This window comes from Toxorhynchites rutilus, chromosome 3, assembly GCF_029784135.1.
Source record: "Toxorhynchites rutilus septentrionalis strain SRP chromosome 3, ASM2978413v1, whole genome shotgun sequence".
Lineage (NCBI taxonomy): Eukaryota > Metazoa > Arthropoda > Insecta > Diptera > Culicidae > Toxorhynchites > Toxorhynchites rutilus.
This window is the reverse complement of record NC_073746.1, coordinates 313,900,018-313,922,236: the sequence shown is the minus strand read 5'-3', so window position 1 is coordinate 313,922,236 and position 22,219 is coordinate 313,900,018. Positions and strand designations below refer to the sequence as shown.

The 22,219-nt window shown below is 40.5% G+C and overlaps 1 protein-coding gene and 1 long non-coding RNA gene across 4 annotated transcripts; both read right to left on the bottom strand.

Annotated features, from left to right (window-relative positions):
- Positions 1-3,597: 3,597 nt before the first annotated feature.
- Positions 3,598-11,451, bottom strand: LOC129779415 (exonuclease 3'-5' domain-containing protein 2). Of its 2 annotated transcripts, none has more exons than XM_055786881.1 (6): positions 11,435-11,451; positions 10,478-11,153; positions 10,264-10,413; positions 5,188-5,513; positions 4,476-4,965; positions 3,598-4,405 (listed from the first exon to the last, which is right to left on the bottom strand). In XM_055786881.1, exons 2-6 carry the CDS (start codon positions 11,146-11,148, stop codon positions 3,748-3,750), a joined length of 2,295 nt encoding a protein of 764 aa, XP_055642856.1. In that variant the 5' UTR covers positions 11,149-11,153; positions 11,435-11,451; the 3' UTR covers positions 3,598-3,747. The 2 variants fall into 2 exon arrangements, with proteins under 2 accessions (XP_055642856.1, XP_055642855.1); XM_055786880.1 differs by lacking the exon at positions 11,435-11,451 and adding an exon at positions 11,306-11,410.
- A 1,162-nt stretch (positions 11,452-12,613) lies between these two features.
- LOC129780510 (uncharacterized) lies at positions 12,614-13,393 on the bottom strand. Of its 2 annotated transcripts, none has more exons than XR_008743948.1 (3): positions 13,195-13,393; positions 12,774-13,071; positions 12,614-12,702 (listed from the first exon to the last, which is right to left on the bottom strand). It is a non-coding gene; the product is annotated as an uncharacterized LOC129780510 (long non-coding RNA). The 2 variants fall into 2 exon arrangements; XR_008743947.1 differs by lacking the exon at positions 12,614-12,702 and having other exon boundaries at positions 12,773-12,808; positions 12,875-13,071.
- Positions 13,394-22,219: the final 8,826 nt, after the last annotated feature.

Below are 22,219 nucleotides of genomic sequence, written 5' to 3'. Positions count from 1 at the left end.
CATTCGTGAAGTTATAACCGAGATACCGCCCCAGATGTGCCGAAAAGTCATCGAAAATTACCTGTTCCGGATCAAGGTGTGCGAGGAAGCTCTAGGTGGACATTTGAATGATGTTGTATTTCACACATAATGACATAAACCAAACTTTAATTTGAAATAAAAGTTTCATCGAAATTCGAATTCTAAGTGTGTTTTATTTCAATTTACTTTCGGAATTCAAAGTTGGAAAACCCTTTATCATTCAGTTGTCAGTGCAAGTCGGTGCAATTTCTAGAGTGTAAAAAAAGTTCACTGTTTACATAAAAGCAATCTTGAATCGGTCCCACTTTTTTGCTTGAAGTTACTATCCCCTGACTCTCAGGCAGTTCATTTTTTTTTATTGATGAATACTGAGTACTCAGGGCGGGCGCGAAGTTAAAAAAATCGTGTAAATACAAAACAGATCTCATTCAACTTTGACTATTGACTTGAATGTTTTACTTGACAGAATTACTTAACGTATCCACGTGGACATTATCAAAACCCCCTCTCCCCTCACTGTTGACAAGCGTGGACATTTTCGTAACCCCTACCCCCTAAAGTTGTCCACGTGGTATGTAGACAGCCCCTAAGCAAATCGCCTAATATTTCCAAACCAATACGGTCTAAATAAAAAATGTCACATTGTATACTGGGCTACACTTGTTTCCTCTCAATCAATAATGTTTAATCATTATACACTGCGTTTCACAACTATAGAACCACTCATTTTTTCAGAGTTTCCAGAGATATGTAAGAATTCGGTTGAATCGAAGTATATATTGTAGGATATAATAACTATCTTCATTTAAAAGACTGGCCATTTGAACTTTATTGTTGTGTTCAGGCGCGAAACAATCAAAAAACTAAAATTCCAGTGTTTCATAACTATAGAACCAGATGGAAAAAATCTCACTCCTTTACAAAATTAAAGTCAATTCCACATGAATTACAATAAGTTTCTAATTCTTAGGCCATCTTTAGTTCTCAATCAGTTCAAATAACACATTCGGTGTGGTTTCGACCAAGCTGCACCATGTTGTAGTGTGTATCACATTTTACGCAGAGGATACTGACCGTTCAAGCTCTTCAAATCACTCATACTGCTTGTAAATTGCTCCTACTATTCGTACGATCACTCCTCATAAGTTCTTGATAGGATTTCGATCTGGTAAACAAGCTGACCATTCCAGAATCGGAAGCCCTTTTTTATCAAATCATGCCATACTTTCCGGATTCTATGAATTGATTAAAATATTACTTTTGCTTATACAGCGAAAAAAATTGGTTTTCGCTCGTCGTGTGACTTAAAGCAGTAATTAATCGTTATTTTATTTATTTTTGCTAATTGGGATTTTCTTTATTTTCAACTCCTCAACCCTTGCCTAAGACAACTTGCAGATGATGGAGTGGTGTCTGTCGTAAGATCAAACGAATCCGACCTGCAAGAACCCTTACAAGATACATTGAACAATTTTTCAACCTGGGCCATTGGGATAGGGATCGAATTCTCCATGGAGAAAACAGAGATGGTGGTTTTTTCTAGGAAGCATAAACCAGCAAAACCAAAGCTTCAACCTTTGGGTAAACCGATCACTCATGCTATGTCATTCAAGTATCTTGGGGTCTGGTTCGACTCCAAATGCACTTGGGGGGCCCATATTAGGTATCTGAGTAAAAAATGCCAACAAAGAATAAACTTTCTCCGTACAATTACCGGCACATGGTGGGGAGCCCATCCAGAAGATCTTATAATGTTGTATCGAACAACTATTCTCTCAGTGATGGCAGTTTCTGTTTTCAATCAGCTGCCAAAACACACCTCATTAAACTCGAGCGAATTCAGTATCTTTGTCTCCGTATTGCGTTGGGATGTATGCCCTCAACGCATACCATGAGTCTCGAGGTTTTGGCAGGCGTACTCCCACTAAAAGATCGCTTCAATTTATTATCTTTTCGGTTCCTCATCCGGTGTAAGGTTATGAACCCATTGGTGATCGGAAATTTTGAACAGCTGATCGAGCTAAATTTTCAATCTGGGTTCATGAGTCCATATCATGAATTCATCTCCATGCAGGTTGATCCTTCTTCGTATATTCCCAACCGTGTTTGTTTTCCTGACTACATCAATTCCTCTGTGCATTTTGATCTGTCCATGAAGCAGGATATCCATGGAACATCAGATTATCTTCGATCGAGGATCGTTCCAACGGATCGTATGTGGGTTTCAATTGTGATAATATGTACTTTACTGATGGGTCCTCTATGAATGAGTCCACAGGATTTGGAGTGTTCAACGAAATTTTTAGCACCTCCCACAGTCTTCAGTATCCTTGCTCAGTGTATATTGCTGAATTGGCAGCAATACATTGGGCGCTGGACAGCGTCGCCTCACGACCTGTTGAACACTATTACATTGTAACGGATAGTCTTAGCTCTGTCGAAGCTATACGTTCAGTGAGGCCGGAAAAGCACTCGCCGTATTTCCTTGAGAGAATACGAGAAATTTTGAGTGCTTTAATCAGACGCTGTTATGTCATTACCTTTGTCTGGGTCCCTTCACATTGCTCAATTCCGGGTAATGAGAGGGCTGACTCATTGGCAAAGGTAGGTGCAATTGAAGGCGATATTTATCAGCGTCAAATCGCCTTCAATGAATTTTATTCTTTAGTTCGCAAAAATACCATAGTTAACTGGCAACGCAAATGGGACGAAGATGAATTGGGCCGGTGGCTCCACTCGATTTTCCCTAAGGTTAGCCTCAAACCATGGTTCAAAAGTCTGGACTTGAGTCGGGACTTTATTCGCACCTTCTCCCGACTCATGTCCAATCACTGTTCGTTAGACGCGCTACTCTTTCGTATTAATCTTGCCGACAACAATCTTTGTGTTTGTGGCCAAGGTTACCACGACATCGAGCACGTTGTTTGGTCGTGCGAGCTGTATCTTGTCGCCAGATCGAATTTAGAAGACACCCTTCGGGCCCGAGGAAGGCAGCCCATGGTGCCGGTGTGAGACGTGTTGGCTCGGTTAGACCTTGATTACATGTCCCAAATATATGTATTCCTTAAAGCTATCGATCTTCGTGTGTGATTGTCCTTATACACTTAGTTTTTCCTTTTCCTTTTTCTTTTGTGAGAGATCGGATCCCTTCTTAAGAATAAGATGAAATGTAAATACATATTAGATAAAAGATAGGTTTAAGAATTGAGTGTGATGAGTGTGATTGAGAGTGTGAGTGAGATCATTGTCAACATATCCTCATATCCCCTCCTTTGCCTGAAGAAAATATGTCACCCTTCTAAACTCGAGTCGACCCCGAGTAATCGGTTTCCTATATTATTAACATTAGAATTAAGGAAAAATATATATAAACTAGTAACAATACAGTAAGGAGTTCGGCTCCTTTAAACTTATATAACTGAGCATGTAAAAATAAACGATTTGAATAAAAAAAAACTCCTCAACCCTGAAAAAGATGAAGTCAGGTCAAAGAAGATGGAATACACATATCCATCATGATATGAATGCCAAACATGTACATTTCTTTCTATGTCTAATCCAAATGAAACAAGAATGTGAATTCCGAAGTATTTTAACTGTTAATTCCGGTATGCAAACAAATATATTGAATGTAGTCAAATGTAAAATTTTCATATGCATGCAGTCCCAAACACGATAAACGGGACGTAAGAGATGTTAGCGATGAAAACAAACATGCTAAATGCATTAAACGTCCGAAGTTCCATTGATTCGATTCCCAACTAGGCCCTTGCTCAAGGTCACTGAAGTGGGTCCATTCACACTAGGTTCCGTAGCTTCCGCTTCCCAGTCATCGGTGGAATTAAGCAGCGTCATCGACGGTTGTGACAGTGTCGAATCCGAATTGTCGGAATCATAGCTGGACGCGATAGAGGCAATATCCTTCACCGTGCCCATTTCGCTTTCATCCCGTTCTGCCGATGTGCTTGGTGGCACAACCGTCTTAAAGTCGCCGCTTGTCACCTGACCCAGGGTGGTGTTTCCCGATGATCCGGAAGCTGCGGTATCGTACAGCGTTTCAGTTTCGTTACGATTCGAGAAAAATCTAGTCTTCTGGTTGGATGCGCTATTAGAGGAGGTGGACATTGTGACAGCCGCCTCCTCGTCCCGATAGGAGGCAACATCTTTACTGGTACTTTCGTCGCTCGCTAAATCACCCCGATGCTCGTCAGAAGATCCATTGCTTGTTAAACTTGACGGATTGCTAGAGCTTGGACCGCTATTATTGCTGAGATTGTAGTCATACACATGTACAGGTGGTGTATTTTTCTTAGTGGGGAACGATACACCGACACCTTCGATCTCTTGCTCTTTCAATCGACCCTCGTCCGCTCGAATCCCTAATCTATACAAATAAAGGTAAAAAAGGCAGCATATTAGTGATACCAGTTACCAGAGTATTATGGTTTTTGCACCTTTCGAGATTATGCTCCACCGACCATAGCTCAGGCATGTATTTGGGTTTCATCGATTGCAGGAAATGTTCGCGCCACATCCTCTCCAACTCAATCAAACCTCCTGGTTGTTGCTTGAAGTACTCGACGACTGTTGCTCCGTGCGGACGGTAATCGCTGTTGGGTATGGACACATTTATATTGGCGTAATGTTGCAACAGTTCCGGCGTTATCTCGGTCCCATTCGGCAGTAGTTTTTGAATCCTTTTGAAGAGACCTTTCTTCCGTTCTTCTGGAATTGTTTTCCCGTTGTATACCACGGCGCGGGCAGCTTTACGCAACTCGGACATACACTCCACCCGAATCTCCTTCCGGTTGTCTTTGGAGCTTAATGGGGCAGTGCACATCGAGGCTAACTTCAGCCGCATGTTGTCGTCATGCATAGTGCTTGATTGATGACAGGGGGCACACAGAAGCAGCACGTCGTGAGAATTGTTCTCCTTGAGGATTACTGCAATGTGGACGATGTGCAGTCAAGAATTTCAAGGGAAAAATCAAGCAAAATGTTATCAGAAAGCATTTGATTGAGACAGTGGATAAGAGAATATAAAACGAATTGGTTCAATCTACTTGATAAACAAGCAACTCATTTTATTGCAAGAAAGCAGTGACATGAAGCCGATATTTGTAGTTAAGTAACAGTAGGAAAATAATCTATTGTATCTCGACTCACGTGGAAAGTTCCGGCGGTACTCGCGCGGTATGATGTTCTTGCGAACGTAGGAATCCTTTCCGCCACAGACGACACATTGGTTCTCCTTCGCAGACTGGTAGTACTTGCCAACGTCACCAACTGCGCGACCCTTCGGTTCGAAATTTAACCTTATTGTAAACGTTGGATGATGAGCTACGATCTCCGCAAGGCCCTTGAGAACGTACCATTCGGCTTTCTTGCGGTCACAGGTGCACAAAATCTCCCCGTTCGGTGCTTGCATCTCACAGTTGTCATACAGTGGGGACGATCTTGTGGCCATCGAGCGTTTGATTTCTAAGTTGTTTCTGAAAAGATGTTGAACAGGTCACGCTTTAGCAATAACATCCGAAAAGGAACAGGCGAACAGACAACAAACTATGAGAAGTAACTTGCACATTATTGGAAACACATTTGGAATCAGGAAAAACTCAATTAATAAAAATAGTCAGATTGACCAACATTACGCGTTCTGAGACAAATACGATTTCAGTCTAGGGGGCTGCCCATATACCACGTGAACAACTTTAGGGGGGATAGAATTTACGAAAATCTACCTCTACATTTTTCATATACCAGTGAAGAAGTAAAATCTGTATTCTGAGAGTAACTCACATAAACTGTGGGCGATCGCTTTCATTGCGGGTAGAGGATTATCCACACCAAATTAACCGGCCAAACTCGAGAGTATTCGTAGCCACATCGGTTGCGCGTTCGCTTAATAAGCGATCTATCGAGAGTTTAAAACTCAGGGCCCTCAATTGACCAGATACTACGTCCACGCAACAATGATGGTGATGGAGATCGATTCCTGGCCTCTCACCATCCATGCAAGCTCTGCTGCTTGCAACAAGAAACATCAGGCTGTTGTGCTATTAATAACACAACAATGATCATACAGACTGTCTCCGCTGTCTAGCCCAACTGAACAATGAGACAGAAAGAGTACTCTTATGCCGAAATGGCTACTGTTTTATTTAAATATACAGGTCGGACTCGATTATATACAATTTTAGACTCGATTAAATGCAGAAAATTTTTTTTTCTATTTCAAATATGACTTATTTCAAGCGAAAATTTAATATTTATTTGTCCATCATGAATACAGTGGAGTAAAATCATGATTTTGGTAGATTCTTGTTGAAGATTTTCCAGTAATTGTTCTAAATCAGCGATACCCAACCTGCGGCCCGCGGGCCGCCTGTGACGCTCATCTGGTTGGCCCATCTGATGTGTATGATGTTTGGAACTCATACATAAAAATCTATAAATATTGGTAAAAGTCCGTGTCCCTCACTCAGTTTAAGGCATTCATTCATTGGCCCTTAGCGATGATACAAATGCTTGTACTGAAGAGTCTCATTCTTGAATTTTTATAATGTTTGTTTCTCGTTTGTTAAAATTTCGAAGTACATTTATTTTTGGTTTGCGCCCGCGACACCATGCCTAACATGTGTTTGTGGCCCCTCTGAAAAAAAAAAATTGAACATCACTGTTCTGAATGATATTGCAACGGAATCAAAAATGATAGGTGTTGGGTGTCAAAGAACAAATTGTAGAGCTATTAGAGAGCTCTAATTTGGTTGTTAGAAACAATGAACTTGATTATGTACTTTCTCAATGAAATTAAGAATAACTCCTTAAAAACCACTAACTTTTAAATTTTCCACTTCTAATGTTGCTTAAATCTCCATCTATTTAAAAGTTTCAGAACTGTATCCTGCATTAAGTTTTTCCATCTTTCAAACGGAAGCCACGGAATTGTCCTACGTAGCGTAATTTTCGAATAAGAGCCACTTTAAGGCAAACAGAGAAGAGGTTCAATAACTCTGTCATTGTTGAAATTTGAACATATGCGTAGAAGGATTTTTTTCATCAAATATGATCCTCTATCACCTTCTGAAAAAATTTCGAATTTTTTATGTGAGAATATATTTTGTGACTTTAAGGGGATGAAGCAAAAATTAAATTCTTTTATATGCAAAAAACGAAAAATATAAGCATAAAAATTCTTTTCACTCGATTATACACAGGATTCGATTATATGCATCGCCCTGTATATCGATACGATATACTTGTAACATGTACACGATTAAATCCGGCTGTTACAAGTATAATGCTAATGAGCGCAACTAAATAAACAAATGGGATAAAAAACGGTCACACAATTAAAAAAAAAGTTTCCGAGAACCTTTGTCGTAATGTCTAGTTCATGCTGTAACTGATCGAGTGGTCACATCCGATAAGGAAGAAAATGAGTTACCGTTCGGGGAATATGCTCAAATTGCTTATCCTGGAAGTTCGATCAGAGATAATTTCTGATTCAAAACCCGATTTTAGCTTCTTCGTCAGTAAAACAGCCTGTCAACAAGCCTGTCGATCACGGCAATATATTCAGAACTGACCTTCCGACGCCAGTTTTTGATCTTTGTCTTCGCTTATATATTGTCTTGGAACAGAACCATATGAAGCAATTTCAAATGAAATCGTCTTAAAAATGCAGATTTTAAAAACATGTATTTTAGATTCGAATGAAAGTTTGTGTTCCGTTTGGGTTGGAGGAAATTTGAGTTTTCCACAGCAATTGGGATTTTTTGACTCAAGTGTAACTTTTGAAAATGGCGTATCGATTTTATTAAGAGAAATCTTTGACAATTTATATCTTAAAAACTATGAGTCGTACCGAAATAGTGTGTTAAGAAGAGTTATAGAGTATTTATGTTAAAATGGGAAAAACCTATACACTGAGAAAAAAAATAGTACTCTTTTTTTATTTACAAAAAAAACTCTAACTCGCAATATCTAAAATATATATTTTTCATTTTTTTTTCAAATTTTTCATATAAAATAGAAGTCATGTAGAAAATTAAAAAATTGAGTTCAAAATAGTAAAACTATTTTTGACAAACTTTGTGGAACATGGAATTTTTATGATTTTTCGAAACTTGTAATGTTAACAATCATTTTTGGCCACAAATTATGAATTCTAATGTGATTTAAAATTAAAAATCTCTTTATTAATCTTCTTTTAGATGCTATTTTAGAGATACTTGAAAAAATATTTCTAATTTAGTTAATTTTTTTTTAAATTTATATGTTTTTTTTTCATATAAAATAGAAGTCATGTAAAAAACTAAAAAATGAGTGGAAGATGGTAAAACTATTTTGACGAACTTTGTGGAACATCGAATTCTTATGAATTCTCGAAACTTCAAATTTTTGTATATTTACAATCATTTTTAGCCACAAATTATGAATGTTGATGTGATTTAAAACAAAAAAAGCTATTTATCAATGTCCTTCTAAATGCAGCTATTCTCGAGATATTTAAAAATATATTACTAATTTATTGTCTTTTCATAGTAAATAAGCTCTTTTAATATGTTTGTCGTGTTATACCGTCATGTTCATGAAAGTTTATGAGTTTGTTCATAATTTTCAACAACTTTTCCAAATACATCAATATGGTAAAAATATATGTTTAGGAGTTACGTTGAAAAACATTTGAAGACATGTAGGTTTTAACAAAATGTTATACAATATGGTCCCTATCCCCCGCACAAAAACATGTTTGTCTGTATTTGTTAGTTATAACAAAGTGGGGGCATACTATGATTTGTCAACAAAAAATAAACGTAGATTCCAGTATATTCAGTTTTTCAAAAATCTTGCAAGAGCCTTGCAAATATCGGCATGCATTTTGAGAAGTGACAACACACTTTGCGTGATAAATGGAATCCATAAGCTTTTTTAATATGAATTTTACTGTATTGTGGAATGCTATATACTATTTTTATGTTAATTCTTTTCATGAATTCTTCCCAGTTTCCTCTGAAATTTTATTTCCCCTTCTAAGAATCCAACCAACATTTATCCACACTCTAAAATTCGGTTTCATAGTGCACTAGCTGACCCGGCAAAACTTCGTCCCGCCAAAATTTATTTTTTGTTATCAATACCTTCAAACATTTACGTTTTCTTACTAAGCGCACGTTCATGGGTCCAATCGCAGAACTGTTCATTGATTGATCTTCTAATCAACCCTTTAAAATTACCTTTTATTGTAAAATTTCAAAACTCGTCGTTATAATATCAAATTATTTTCAGACACAATTCTCGTTCAAGATTTTTCAACAACTTGCAAATAACATGTTTCTCCGTTACATGTTATAGATGTTTGATACAGAAAACATGATAGAATAAAGACAGCCCTAAATTGGACAATTCGTTCCTCGAGTTTTGCTAACAACGCTTGTCACTATGTAATTGTAGAACATATGCGAGTTTAATTTCCGAATTTTCTCATTTTCATCCAAAGTTTTCCGAAAATTTTCAATTGTCATGTTTGGTTAGAATATGTGTATCATTTTTAGGGGATCCTCTCTTCATTCCGAAGGAGGAAGAGGTGTCATAAAAACGCTTCTCGTACCCTAAAACCTCCACATCCTAAAATTTTCGTTTCGTTTGCTTGGCTAACTCTGCTTGGTGTTTCATTTGTATGGCCCTTAGAGAGGGAGGAGGGGTCTCGAGCTATCAAAAGAACCTTCCCCGGCCCTAAAAACCTCTGCATACCAATTTTCACGTCGATCGGTTCAGTAGTTTCCGAGAATCAAAAGCAGACAGACAGAAAGAAATCCATTTTTATATATGTAGATGGTGCTACACCTCTTGAAGAGATCGGATCTGATTCACAACATTGTTCCGCCAATGCATTCGGTTCATAACTGGAGTTCTCCAACTCCCGGCTGCACCGATTCTTGCCAAGAAACTCAGTGCTACTAGCGGTGAACTACTAACGTTGGAGGTTACTCTCCCAACAAAATTCATTGAAATGTTGCAAATTAAATGAGAACGGCGTTCGAAGAAACAAAACATCAAAATGTACAAATCAAGCAATACCAAATAGCAGTAGAAAATGAATTCAGTTTTATACGTTATAAATAGCATCGAGACATGATAACACCCATAAAATATTTATCCTAATTTAATGAGCACAATGTAAAAATTAAGCGAAGTACAACATAAAAACGACACGCTTATATTTCTAATTCAACTTACCCTTTAGATATCTCCAAAAGATTTTTTTTGCCCTTTTTACTTGTAACGCAGTTATTCTTGCCAGGTTTATCGTAATACCGTTGATCCAGATAACATTCCAGTTCGCTGGCTACGGTATCGAACCAGTTCTTTCTGCTAGTCCAAATACCGCTGGAAAAAACAAAACAAAATCAATACACGGTCTCATTCGCTTAACATACCATCTCCTATGTACCGGGGCACAATCAATTTGGCCAATTTCCTGAACAACTCGACCGAAACGTGCGCATCATTCGCAGCGTATTGTATTTGCCGTTCCGTAAGTTCTTCATTTTCCCAGTTCGATGCCCTCACCCGCCAGTGTTTGTCCAGCTTAACACCCAGCATAGACTCAGACATCCGAGCCAGTCCGTATGGTCCCGGATGGCCACTCTTCTTTGCCAGATGCCGCAAATCCATAGTGCTTTCCACTTTAAGATTGTAGTCGGTTCTTAACAATTTAGCATCTTCTACAGGGCCCACACCTACTTTCAGAATTGCAGGATCATTCAGCAAATCACCCAGCTCCGGCGGGATTTGTTTCATCTCACAAAGTTTGAACAGGGCACAAAGGCCCCGATGGGATGCCAACTGGAGGAGCGCTACGGGATGGCGATTTCCCTGTTCGCTCACCCATTCACAATCAAATCCGAGCACCCGAAACTCTTGGCAGTGGGATCGGAGTGTGCCTATAACATTCCGACACTCTTCGGTGTTTGTTATGATTTGGACCGATTGTCCGTACAGAGGATCAGTCAGCCGTCGGATGATTTTCTTTCTGTTGAACAACACATATAGCGCGCCGACACCGACTGTGGCAACGACTACCGTCGAGGCGATTACTCTCCCGCGTTCCGATAGAATCATTTTTGCTGGACAAGTATCAAAGCGATAGATATGGTTACATTAAGGACAAACGATTTAGCAAACACTATTCGCGACTACGAAGCTGAATTTGACAGCTTGTGTGCGTGAAGCGAATGTCAACAAAGAATTGCAAAAATAATGTGATTTTTAAACGCACCATTTTTATTTTTTTTTGCAGAAATTTTCGTAATGGTGAGTATGTATCGAAAGAACTATCCTCTAGGAAGCTTATTCATAATTATTCAATAATCACATAAATTTACTGCAGGGGAAAACGTTTTCTTACCGCATCCAAAGGACACTGTCTCTACTTGTGAAAAAGTAAACAAACTTTCAGGATACTAAATTTTAATAAAAATTAATAACCAAACGGTTGGAAAATGAGTTTTCCTTATGCAGTGAAAAAAAACTTTGCCGTAGCTTAAGCTGAATTAACTTATAAGTGTTTTTCTGTGACCTTGATTCATGCATTATCAGGAGCCATCAGTCGGAGAAAATGAAACCTGCTACGTGGCTGTGGAGTTTGCGGATGTGTTCGATTACGCTGCGGGTGGAAGCCGTTTAGTCGTCGAAGGCGAAAGTGTATTCAAAGCTGAACATCTTTTAATAGTTGGTGTTGAAGAAGTTCACGATGAAGGCTTCTTGTCCTGCCTCCAGTCATCATCTCCAAGCTCGGAACCCCATACAATAAAAATTCGTACGAAAATCTCCTTCTCCAAATGGTTGTTTTGTATCATTTGCTTAAGTATGTTTTATTTTATTTCTTTATTATTGCACATTTTGCACCAAGTTGGACTGTTTCACACTTTTTCAAAAGTGCGAAAATGTGAATAAAAGTGCGACCTTGCATCAAATCGATTTGCTGTCTTCAGCGCACTTATTCGTTATCAATCGAAGAATAAGTGCGCTGATGACACCAACATGATTCGATGTTAGAGCGTACTTCTATTCGTATTTTCGCACTTATGGAAAAGGCCGAAACAGTCCAACTTGGTGCGAAATGCACAATAACGTGTTTTGAATCATAAGTAATTAATTCGCCTCTGTGCTTAAGGAATTACTTTGAACTCATCAAGAGGCTACTAATAAACGACTTGTATAAAAAAGGTAGTTTCAGGGAAGAAACACTTTAGTAAAGGCCTATTTATTTAAAAAAAAATATTCTTAACATGTATATTGTGCAGGAATCCGGTATTTCCTCTTCTAGCTTCACTGTAGATTTAGGCTTTTGACGATACTGCTTCACGAAAGTATCGCTGAGATACGCTTGACTTTAAGTTTATCCAAATCCGTAGTGTCTACCTGAACTGCTTTCTCTACTGTAGAAACACAGACTTCGGGATGATCTGCACATTCAGCATCGATGGCAAGATCTGAAAGGTTTGGTGTATCATGTCTCGTCCATCGCTGCCCCATCTTTGGCACGGTTTGCAGCACGTTCAGCACGGCCCTCAATAAGTCTTTTCCTGGCTTCACTGATGGGAGGTTGTGGCAAATTCAAGTCGGGAACTGCTGATGGCCTAAGAATTAAGCGATCAGTGGCACGGCTTGTTGCTATAAAAAGTAAAATAATAATAAAAAAAATTATAATATTATTGCTTCAAGGCGTGTATTACACTTCATACTTGGAGAGTAGAAGTTCGACACGGTGAAATGGAGGCTACTAATACAGGAGGTTTTTGTAGGTTCTATCTTTAGCCGAAGTCGTTGGATCCAGTCTAGATACCGCGATTTGTCCGTTTTCGGAGGGAAGGCATGAAAAGAAATTCCGGGGCGATATCTCTGCTTACATCCGGGGACGACACAAACAATACGGCTTTTGAATTTTGCAGATTGTTCGGAGTCAGCTTCAAGCAAATTTCGTCCGACTTGCATGTTCTCTGGGCAATTTGCGCAGCTTTTGACGTCCATATTTCACACGTTCTAAGGAAAATATTTTGAAAAATATTAGAGCACTGATTGAATAGAAGCCAGATCTTTGTATTTTAGGTATTTTATGAACACTAAGCGGATATTTTTATATTAAATTTCATTAATTCGGTTTACCTCTCTCGCAGGTAGATTGACAGAGGGTGTACTTCAACGGCTTTTTTTCACTACTAAATGACAATAAATTTTGGTTCGGAGCATCGAAACAGCTAAGAAAAACTATTTCTCAACAATTTCCACTAATTGTAAGATAAACACGGTACAAGTTTTCGAGAAATCAATATATTAATTACAGAGAAAATATGCAACGGTTTGTTTACATATTTTTCACTCACACGCGAAACTTTCATAGGTGGCGACACCGTACCTTTGATGACGCGAATGGGCACCTTAAGGCTGATTTAGACGATGCCAATCAGCGCTCTAGTTGAAGTATCCAGTGAATAAAGAACAGACACTCTGTTGAAGTTAGAGGCCAATTACTTGTTCGATACTGGTACAAGTAACTTGAACAGATTGTCTGTTCTCTGTTCACTGGATACTTCAACTAGAGCGCTGACTGGCATCGTCTAAATCAGCTATTACACGATCAACCGGATTGACAATAAGTGTCTTCAATATCGTGACAGCTACCCAGCAAACATTAAATCGTATAATTTTGCACGTGCCAAGTCTTACAAGAAATCCGAATAAATCAGAATCGCATATAATATCAATCAAAGTATGTATCGTGTATATTTGAAATTGCTTCCCGCAGCGTAATCGAACACATCCGCAAACTCCACAGCCACGTAGCAGGTTTCATTTTCTCCGACTGATGGCTCCTGATAATGCATGAAACAAGGTCACAGAAAAACACTTATAAGTTAAATTCAGCTTAAGCTACGGCAAAGTTTTTTTCACTGCATAAGGAAAACTCATTTTCCAACCGTTTGGGAGATAAATTTTGCACATTTATTAATTTTTATTAATTATTAATTTTTATTAAAATTTAGTATCCTGAAAGTGTGTTTACTTTCTCACAAGTAAAGACAGTGTCCTTCGGATGCGGTAAGAAAACGTTTTCCCCTGCAGTAAATTTATGTGATTTAACTAAATTAGCATCCTAGAGGATAGTTCTTTCGATACATACTCACAATTACGAAAATTTCTGCAAAAAACGTTAAAAACGGTGCGTTCAAAAATCACATTCTTTTTGCAATTCTTTGTTGACATTCGCTTCACTCACACATGCTGTCAAATTCAGCTTCGTACCCTTAGAAAAATCCTCGGTCGAAAACTACTAAATACATTTGGTAATGCAAAATTAGTAGAATGTACAAATTTTTTGTACATATTGTCAACAAACCCGCATCCCTACCAGAGATTAGTATATTTTACTCGATAACATTAGTAAGCTTGGATATTGTCATATCTGAAAACTGGTGAGAAAAGCGCGTATTAACCATTTTCATTGTTCCCATAAGGCAATACGGAGGTATAATTCTCGCATTTTCGGCGAGAAAATGTAGCCGATATTGGGCTTCCGAATCATGGTTCTGCTTGACATATGTGTTTATTAGTACGGTCGAAAATGACTATAGATTGGTAGTATTTACCAAAAAATTCGTTATATTTACTAATTATTTCTCTCAGTGTAGTCGCGAATTAGGATATACTTCTGGGCGCCTTGTAGCTGTCTTCTATCAAGCTCAAGGTCGCATTGCGAAGGTGAGGAGAATGTAATAAGTGACGTAATCCGTCTATAGTACACCGCCAAGGCGGTATAATAAGGTGGAACGTTATGTCAGAACTGCTGTTCAGCCATTACTTGAGTTCTGTTGGTGATCAAGTAATCCACGATCTACATAGCAACCATCGTTTGGTAGAAGTAATAAAATTTTCATTCCACTACTAATGTCCAAACCTATACGACGTAGTTTCACTTTGCTATAGGTTATGGGCCCAGAAAATTAACCGGAATTTGCGAAGTTAGAAGATTCCTGAAGTAGAAAGATTTCATCAAGTTTTAATCAAGAAGCGAACATGAATCCTGGTGCTGGAGGTAACGGATCGGGAGACACTGGAAGCGGTGTGGCGAATTCAAGAGTGGTTCGTGCGGCCGGTGGAAGCAGTGTGGCTCTGGCGATCGAGAAACTCAAAGGCCGGGAGAATTATGTGTCCTGGGCGTTTGCCATGAAGATGACGTTAATCCGAGAGGGCTCCTGGAGCGCAGTGATGCCAAAGGAAGGAGAAGTCGTGGATGAAGACATACAAATGAGAGCACTGTCGACGATTTGCCTTAGTCTTGAAAAGACGAACTACAGTCTTGTGATGGATGCGAAAAACGCTCAAGAAGCCTGGAACAAGCTGAAGACTGTTTTTCAAGATGATGGAATTTATCGTCGAATTGGTTTGCTGCAACAACTCACTGCGATACGACTTGAGAACTACGACAGCACGGAAGCGTATGTGGATGCGCTGGTGTCTACTAGCCATAAGCTGGCGGAAATCAATTTTCCAGTGGCTGACGAGTGGCTCGCTTCGCTACTGTTGATGGGATTGCCCAAGTACTACGCGCCGATGGTGATGGGCTTAGAAGCATCGGGACAGGCATTGAAGGCGGATGCCGTGAAGGCCAAAATCCTGCAGGACGTAAAAGCCAAGCATGGATCACGGGGTAGTAGTGACGAAGGAGCCCTTTACAGTGGAAGAGCACAACAGCAACGACACCGCGGAAGCGGCGGTTACAAAAAGCCAAAGGAAGGAGCGTGCTACAATTGCCAGAAGGTGGGTCACTACGCTGCGAATTGCCCGGAAAAATCGGATACATCCAAAGGCAGAAAAGGACGTGCAATGTGTGCTGTACTTGCAGTGGGAAACGTGGACCAAGACGAGTGGTATTTCGATTCTGGTGCCACTACCCACATGACCAGGTCCGGAGCAGATTTTCAAACGAAGCAGGAGGTATCGTATCAGGTCGGTACAGCAAACAAGAGCAGTATGACGGCCAAACTGAAAGGTGTCATTAATTTGGATTGTCTCGAAGGTTCGGTGGACGTGCAAGACGTGCTGGAAGTTCCAGATCTGGCAGCGAATTTGTTGTCGGTTAGTAAAATCTGCAGCAAAGGCTTCACGGTGCTGTTCACGGCGGATGATTGTAAGGTGCTTACCGAAGACGGAGAAGTGTTTGCGTCCGGCACAGCTGAAAGCGGCTTGTATCGACTGAATCAACAGGTGCAAAAGGCGTACGTGTCCGGTGAACTTGAGACATGGCACAGAAGATTTGGTCACCTGAATATACAGAGCCTCAAACGGTTGCAGAACATGACCAATGGTTTCTCGATCAAGAATGTGGAAACGCTGGATTGTGTCGCGTGCCTGCAAGGTAAGCATGCTCGTGATGTATTCCCTGATAGTGATTCGAGAGCCAAGGAGCCTTTGGAGTTGGTTCATACAGACCTTTGTGGACCATTTGAAGTACCATCGTTAGGAGGGAGCCGATATTTTGCAACATTCATCGATGACGTTACACGGAAGGTTTTCATATATACTCTGGAATCAAAGGATCAGGCGTTGGCAGCGTACGAAGAATTTAAAGCAATGGCGGAACGACAATCTGGGTGCAAGTTGAAGATTTTGCGCAGTGACAATGGTCGGGAGTATGTGAATAGTAGATTCAAGGCAAGTCTGAAGCGAGATGGAATACGACATCAGAAGTCCTGTCCATACACACCAGAGCAGAATGGTATTGCCGAGAGAATGAACCGGACGATTCTTGAGAAGGTGAGGTCTATGCTGAATGATGCACGGTTGCCGAAGAAGTTCTGGGCAGAAGCGGTAAACACGGCAGTATATCTGATAAATCGTAGCCCTACGCGGTCATTGGACGGAAAGACGCCGGAAGAGGCGTGGACAGGGAAGAAACCCTTCGTAGGTCACCTAAAGATTTTCGGAACCGTGGCCATGATGCATGTGCCGAAGCAGAAAAGAAAGAAGCTGGACCCCAAATCAATCAAATGCGTGTTTGTCGGTTATGCTGAGGACACGAAAGGCTACAGAGTGTTCAATCCGGAGAACGGTGACATCGTCATCAGTCGAGACGTCAAGTTCCTAAACGAAGGCCAAAGTGGTGTGATAACACTTGAACGATCTGAACCAGTTGAGTTTTTGGAGTTGGAATTCTCGGACGGAACGTTTGATGAAGCGTGTGGTACTTTGCCGGTTGCAGAATCTAATGATGAGGCGATTAGAAGCTCACAGGATCCTGAACAACCTGACGACAGTGATGCAATTGCGATCGTCGAAGCACACGGTAACGAATCCGGCAGTTCTGAAAGTGATTTTGAAGATGCAGATGAGGAAATCGCGCTCCCACCGCAACCAGATAGACCGGCTGAAACGAAGCTTGAGTTGAGACACAGCGGTCGGGAGCGCCAGCGACATTACATTACGTATAGTGCGCATACTGGTCAAAATGTTTCCCTACAGTCAACGACAAGCAGTAAAAGATATACTGTGGCTCCGGATGCCGGACAGATGAGCGATCCAACCACGTACAACGAGGCGATGAGTAGACCAGACCGCGAGCTCTGGATTGCGGCTATGCGAGAAGAAATCGCAGCACTCGAGATCAACCAGACGTGGACGCTAGAAGATTTTCCGGAAGGTGGAAAAGTTATAAAAAATAAATGGATCTTCAAGACGAAACGAGGATCTGACGGGAAGATAGAGCGGTACAAAGCTCGCTTAGTCATCAAGGGGTGTTCACAGCGTCCAGGCATTGACTTTGACGAAGTTTATTCACCGGTGGTCCGTTACTCAACGATAAGATTCCTGATGGCGTTGGCAACAAAATTTGATCTGGAGGTGGATCAAATGGATGCGGTCACAGCTTTTCTACAGGGGAAGCTAAAAAACGAAGTAATCCATATGCAACAGCCAGAAGGATTTGTGAAGGACAATATGAAGGTGTGTCGACTGCAGAAGGCGCTGTACGGCTTGAAGCAATCCAGTCGTGTTTGGAATCAACAACTGGATGGGGCGATATGTGAATTCGGGCTGGAACAATCGAAAGTGGACCCCTGCCTGTATTACAAAGTTGATGGAGGCAGAATGTTGTTCGTTACTATCTATGTGGATGACTTTCTGATCTTCACAAATAACGCAAAGCTGAAGAAGCGATTGAAGAAGTTTCTATGCATCCGATTTCAGATGAAGGACCTGGGCCAAGCGAAATTTTGTCTGGGACTTAGGATCAACAGAAATCGAGAGTGTGGAGAGTTGACTCTAGACCAACAAAGCTATATTGAGGACGTGCTGGGCAGGTTCCATATGACGAGTTGTCATCCTGTCTCTACGCCGTTTGAAACCAGTGAGAGGCTGGACAAATCCATGTCACCACAGAATGCAGAGGAAGCAGAGCAGATGAAGAAAGTTCCCTACAAGGAAGCTGTTGGATGCTTGCAGTACATCGCACAAGCAACACGTCCGGATATTTGTTACGCTGTCAATGCTGTTAGCCAGTTCAGTAGCAATCCAGGACGAAAGCATTGGGAGGCAGTGAAGAGGATTTTGCGATACCTGAAGGGCACGGCAGGCAACCGACTTCGGTATAGCAAGCAAGGCAACGAGAAGATTCGAGGATACACGGATGCAGATTGGGGAGGAGATGTAGACACACGGCGATCGACAACGGGTTACGTGTTTTTGCTTCAAGGCGGTGCCATTTCGTGGAACGTAAAGAAGCAGCCGACGGTAGCCTTATCATCTTGTGAGGCAGAGTACATGGCGTTGTCCAAGACGATTCAAGAAGCGTTATGGTGGCGAAATTTATTGGGTCAAATCTTCGGCAAGATGTCCATCCCGATCTTGTGTGACAATCAATCTGCCATTTGCATTGCCAAGAATGGATCGTTCAACCCAAGGACAAAACATGTGGACATACGCTATCATTTTGTCCACGAAGCAATCGACAGTGGATTGGTTGTGATAAACTATGTTAACACTAAAAGTCAAGCTGCTGATGGATTTACCAAGCCACTTGTTCACGCTGGAATCATGAACCAGAAGCGGTTTCTAGGAATCGAGGATTAGGGAGGAGTGTTGGTGATCAAGTAATCCACGATCTACATAGCAACCATCGTTTGGTAGAAGTAATAAAATTTTCATTCCACTACTAATGTCCAAACCTATACGACGTAGTTTCACTTTGCTATAAGTTCGAATTGACAGCGGCCAAACGAACGGCTAGAGTTTTCCGAGAAAGAGGATAACAAATGGCATGCAATGAGGAGTGCATGCCGCTATGTGTTTGCTGCGCATAAATGTTGGTTTTGTTTACGCTGTTGGCATCATTGTAGTGTTTCGGTGACTGCTGCAAGTTATTGTCTGCATTGCTGTTCTACGGGACGTGAGGGTTGTTGCCGTTGCTGCTGGGATTGGAAACTCAGCGATTGTGGGAGCTTTGCTAGTGGGTATATAAAAGAGGTGGCTCTTAATAACCGGTGGGCTTGTGCCGTATTGCTTTAGCTGAAGACTCGCCTGATCGTTCGGGTTGTGAGACACAACAGCTAGTGCGATTGAAACCAGCCCAGCGTAGGTATATGTTGGTGGGGACCGCTATGTAGCAGAAAGATTTGATCTACTTTGTTAATAAACAAAAAAAGCCGCTGTCATTTTTCATCCCCTCTCGCATCATCCATGCCTTATCCTCATACTGTCGAAAACGAACCACCTGTCAATTCCAGCTCCTTGTACACCGCAGTCCGCGGTGAACTTCAAGATTAATACATATTAATTGATTAATTTAGTTACTTTAAGGCCGATTACACATTATCCGGTTTCTGCCGGACCGGTTTGAAACCCAAATGGCAAATTTCGATCGGACCAACCTTTTTACGGCGCCGTGATGCAGCCGTCTACAGCGACTGCAATGTCCGGTGACCGGACAAGCATTATACGCGATGACCGTAGAATAGTGTTGACGTCTGGTGGAGACATCGGTTTGAGAAAGCAAATCATTCTCTATAAGATTATCACACCTCAAGACAGTTTTAAGTTGTTTAAATTTTTAATGAAAACTTTTACTTCATATTATTTGATTGCTCAGAACCTGTGGTATTGATTCTTCCTTAACCATTTTTGTATAGTTTTCTTGATATTTTAACTAAAACTCATCATTGTAATATACAATCATTATCAGACACAATTATTGTTCAGGCGGTTTCCCAACTTGCAAAAGAACGTATTACTTTATTACATAAAGAACACATTTCATGAGAAGAAGTTAATTTTCATTCATAGTTTTTATTTTAAGATATGTGTTTAATGCACCTGAAAATCCATTATCACTTTCATTTCCCAAAAGCGGAGCACGAAGCTCCATGCCATGAAAACGAATTGACAGTTGTTTGTCATGTCTGTTAGTATTAGTACAATTCAGGCAATTTTTCGTCTAACGTAATAGTATGTGTGCACTATTGACGTTTGTTTGTTGATTTTGAAACCAGTTGATAATTTGCAAGTGATATGGATGCTGAAATTTTTATTTCACTTCTTCAACAACTACCAGTGTTGTGGAACTAATTCTGTGATGCAAGTTTCTTCTCAAAGAGAAGCAATGGTCACAGGTGCACGATGTCATCATTTAGCATATTGCCACGGACTGTGTTATTAACGGTGAGTGGTGTCTTTTGACAAGCAGATCGAGTTATTTAATTGACTTCTATTTTTTGTTCACAGGCAACATCCCTTATCTGAAATAATTATTGAACGAGTTCGGGGATGTCAAACAAATCTTCAATCGGTTCATGGAGGGGCGGATTTCGAGCGGCTTTATCGAGCTGAATGAAAAGGTTAGTTTTTGTTAATTTGAACACACTAAAAATAATTCTCTCGTCTAATATTCTTTGGGTATTCCAGTTTGACCTGACCGGCGACGCGATCGACGACGAGACCAAGGCACTCCAGCCAAAACTGTCAGATATGTGCTCTGTGGTCTAAATGTTCCAATACCCGACGCCAAAGCATCGGTTCTGTCAGAACGAAATTCCAGCTTATCTGATTCGGTCATTCTTTGCCCCGGATCCGCGTATTGATAGCTGTGATGCGAATTGGGCTCGAGAAGCTGCCCATGCCCCAGGATTACGTGCTCGAGGAATTGCGGCATATGTTGAGCTCGTTCTTCGACGAGGATCAGCGGAAGCAGCAATGGAATAGTGTTTGAACGAATTATGTTATTTTATTCGTAATTTGTTTACTGTATTAATGAAATAAAAAAAAACTCTAGAATGAATGGATGTGTATACATTCTCTTGTAGGTAAATTCCAAAATAATCACAGAAAGTGAACACATTATACATATAAATAAATAGTGCCTCTGGTTTGTAACGGAATGTTATTATTATTGGTTCATCAAATTGCACTTTTATCTAACCGTGTTTCTGAGACTGTTGAAAAATTATGTGGCAACAGAGCGTGTGAAATAAATCATACTATTCGTGTATGCTTGGAAACGAAATAATTATGCGTATGAATGAATAAACCGCAGCTGGACTAAAGTTAGTTTTTTAAACGTATTCTGAAGTGGGGCGGAAGTATTCACGATAGGTACGGTAAGAACGCCGTTATGATGCAGGATGTGTGTAATGTACGTGAGGCCTTTTCTCACTTTGATCATGCTCATGGTGTGCTACACTCCAACATTCGGCCTTATGTGATTTCCAAGGAACATACATATGAGAACGCTCGTGGTTGCCGCAGCAGCTGTGGGTTTAAGGTTTTCCGTCTGCACTCAGCTGCATGTAACCGGAATATTTGAAGCAATGTTTACCTGTCAAATCCACATATAAATAAATGCATATATGTGTTTGTGAGATATGTACGGTTTTGTGTAGCGCGAGGTCTCTTTCACATTGTTGTCCGGTTTTCCGTCCAAACCCAGCGGCGCTTTTTGAAACCGGTCCGGCAGAAACCGGATAATGTGTAATCGCCCTAAGGCCGAGAACATAGTAAACGTGGTTCGGTGCGGTGCGATGTATTGAGTCTCATCGCGTGATCACGCGTTTTTTTGGTGATTTCTTCCACTCCATTCTACATGTAAACAACCCAGCACAAGGATACCAGATATGATAACATGTCTTCATTTTGTAAACAGTTGAAT

Coding starts and splice junctions, on each gene's coding strand:
- LOC129779415 (XM_055786881.1), bottom strand. CDS start 11,148: ATGATTCTATCGGAACGCGGGAGAGTAATCGCCTCGACGGTAGTCGTT. Junction 5,514..10,263: donor CTTTTGGAGATATCTAAAGG/GTAAGTTGAATT, acceptor ACATCTTTTCAG/AAACAACTTAGAAATCAAAC. Junction 4,406..4,475: donor GTGGAGCATAATCTCGAAAG/GTGCAAAAACCA, acceptor TTATTTGTATAG/ATTAGGGATTCGAGCGGACG.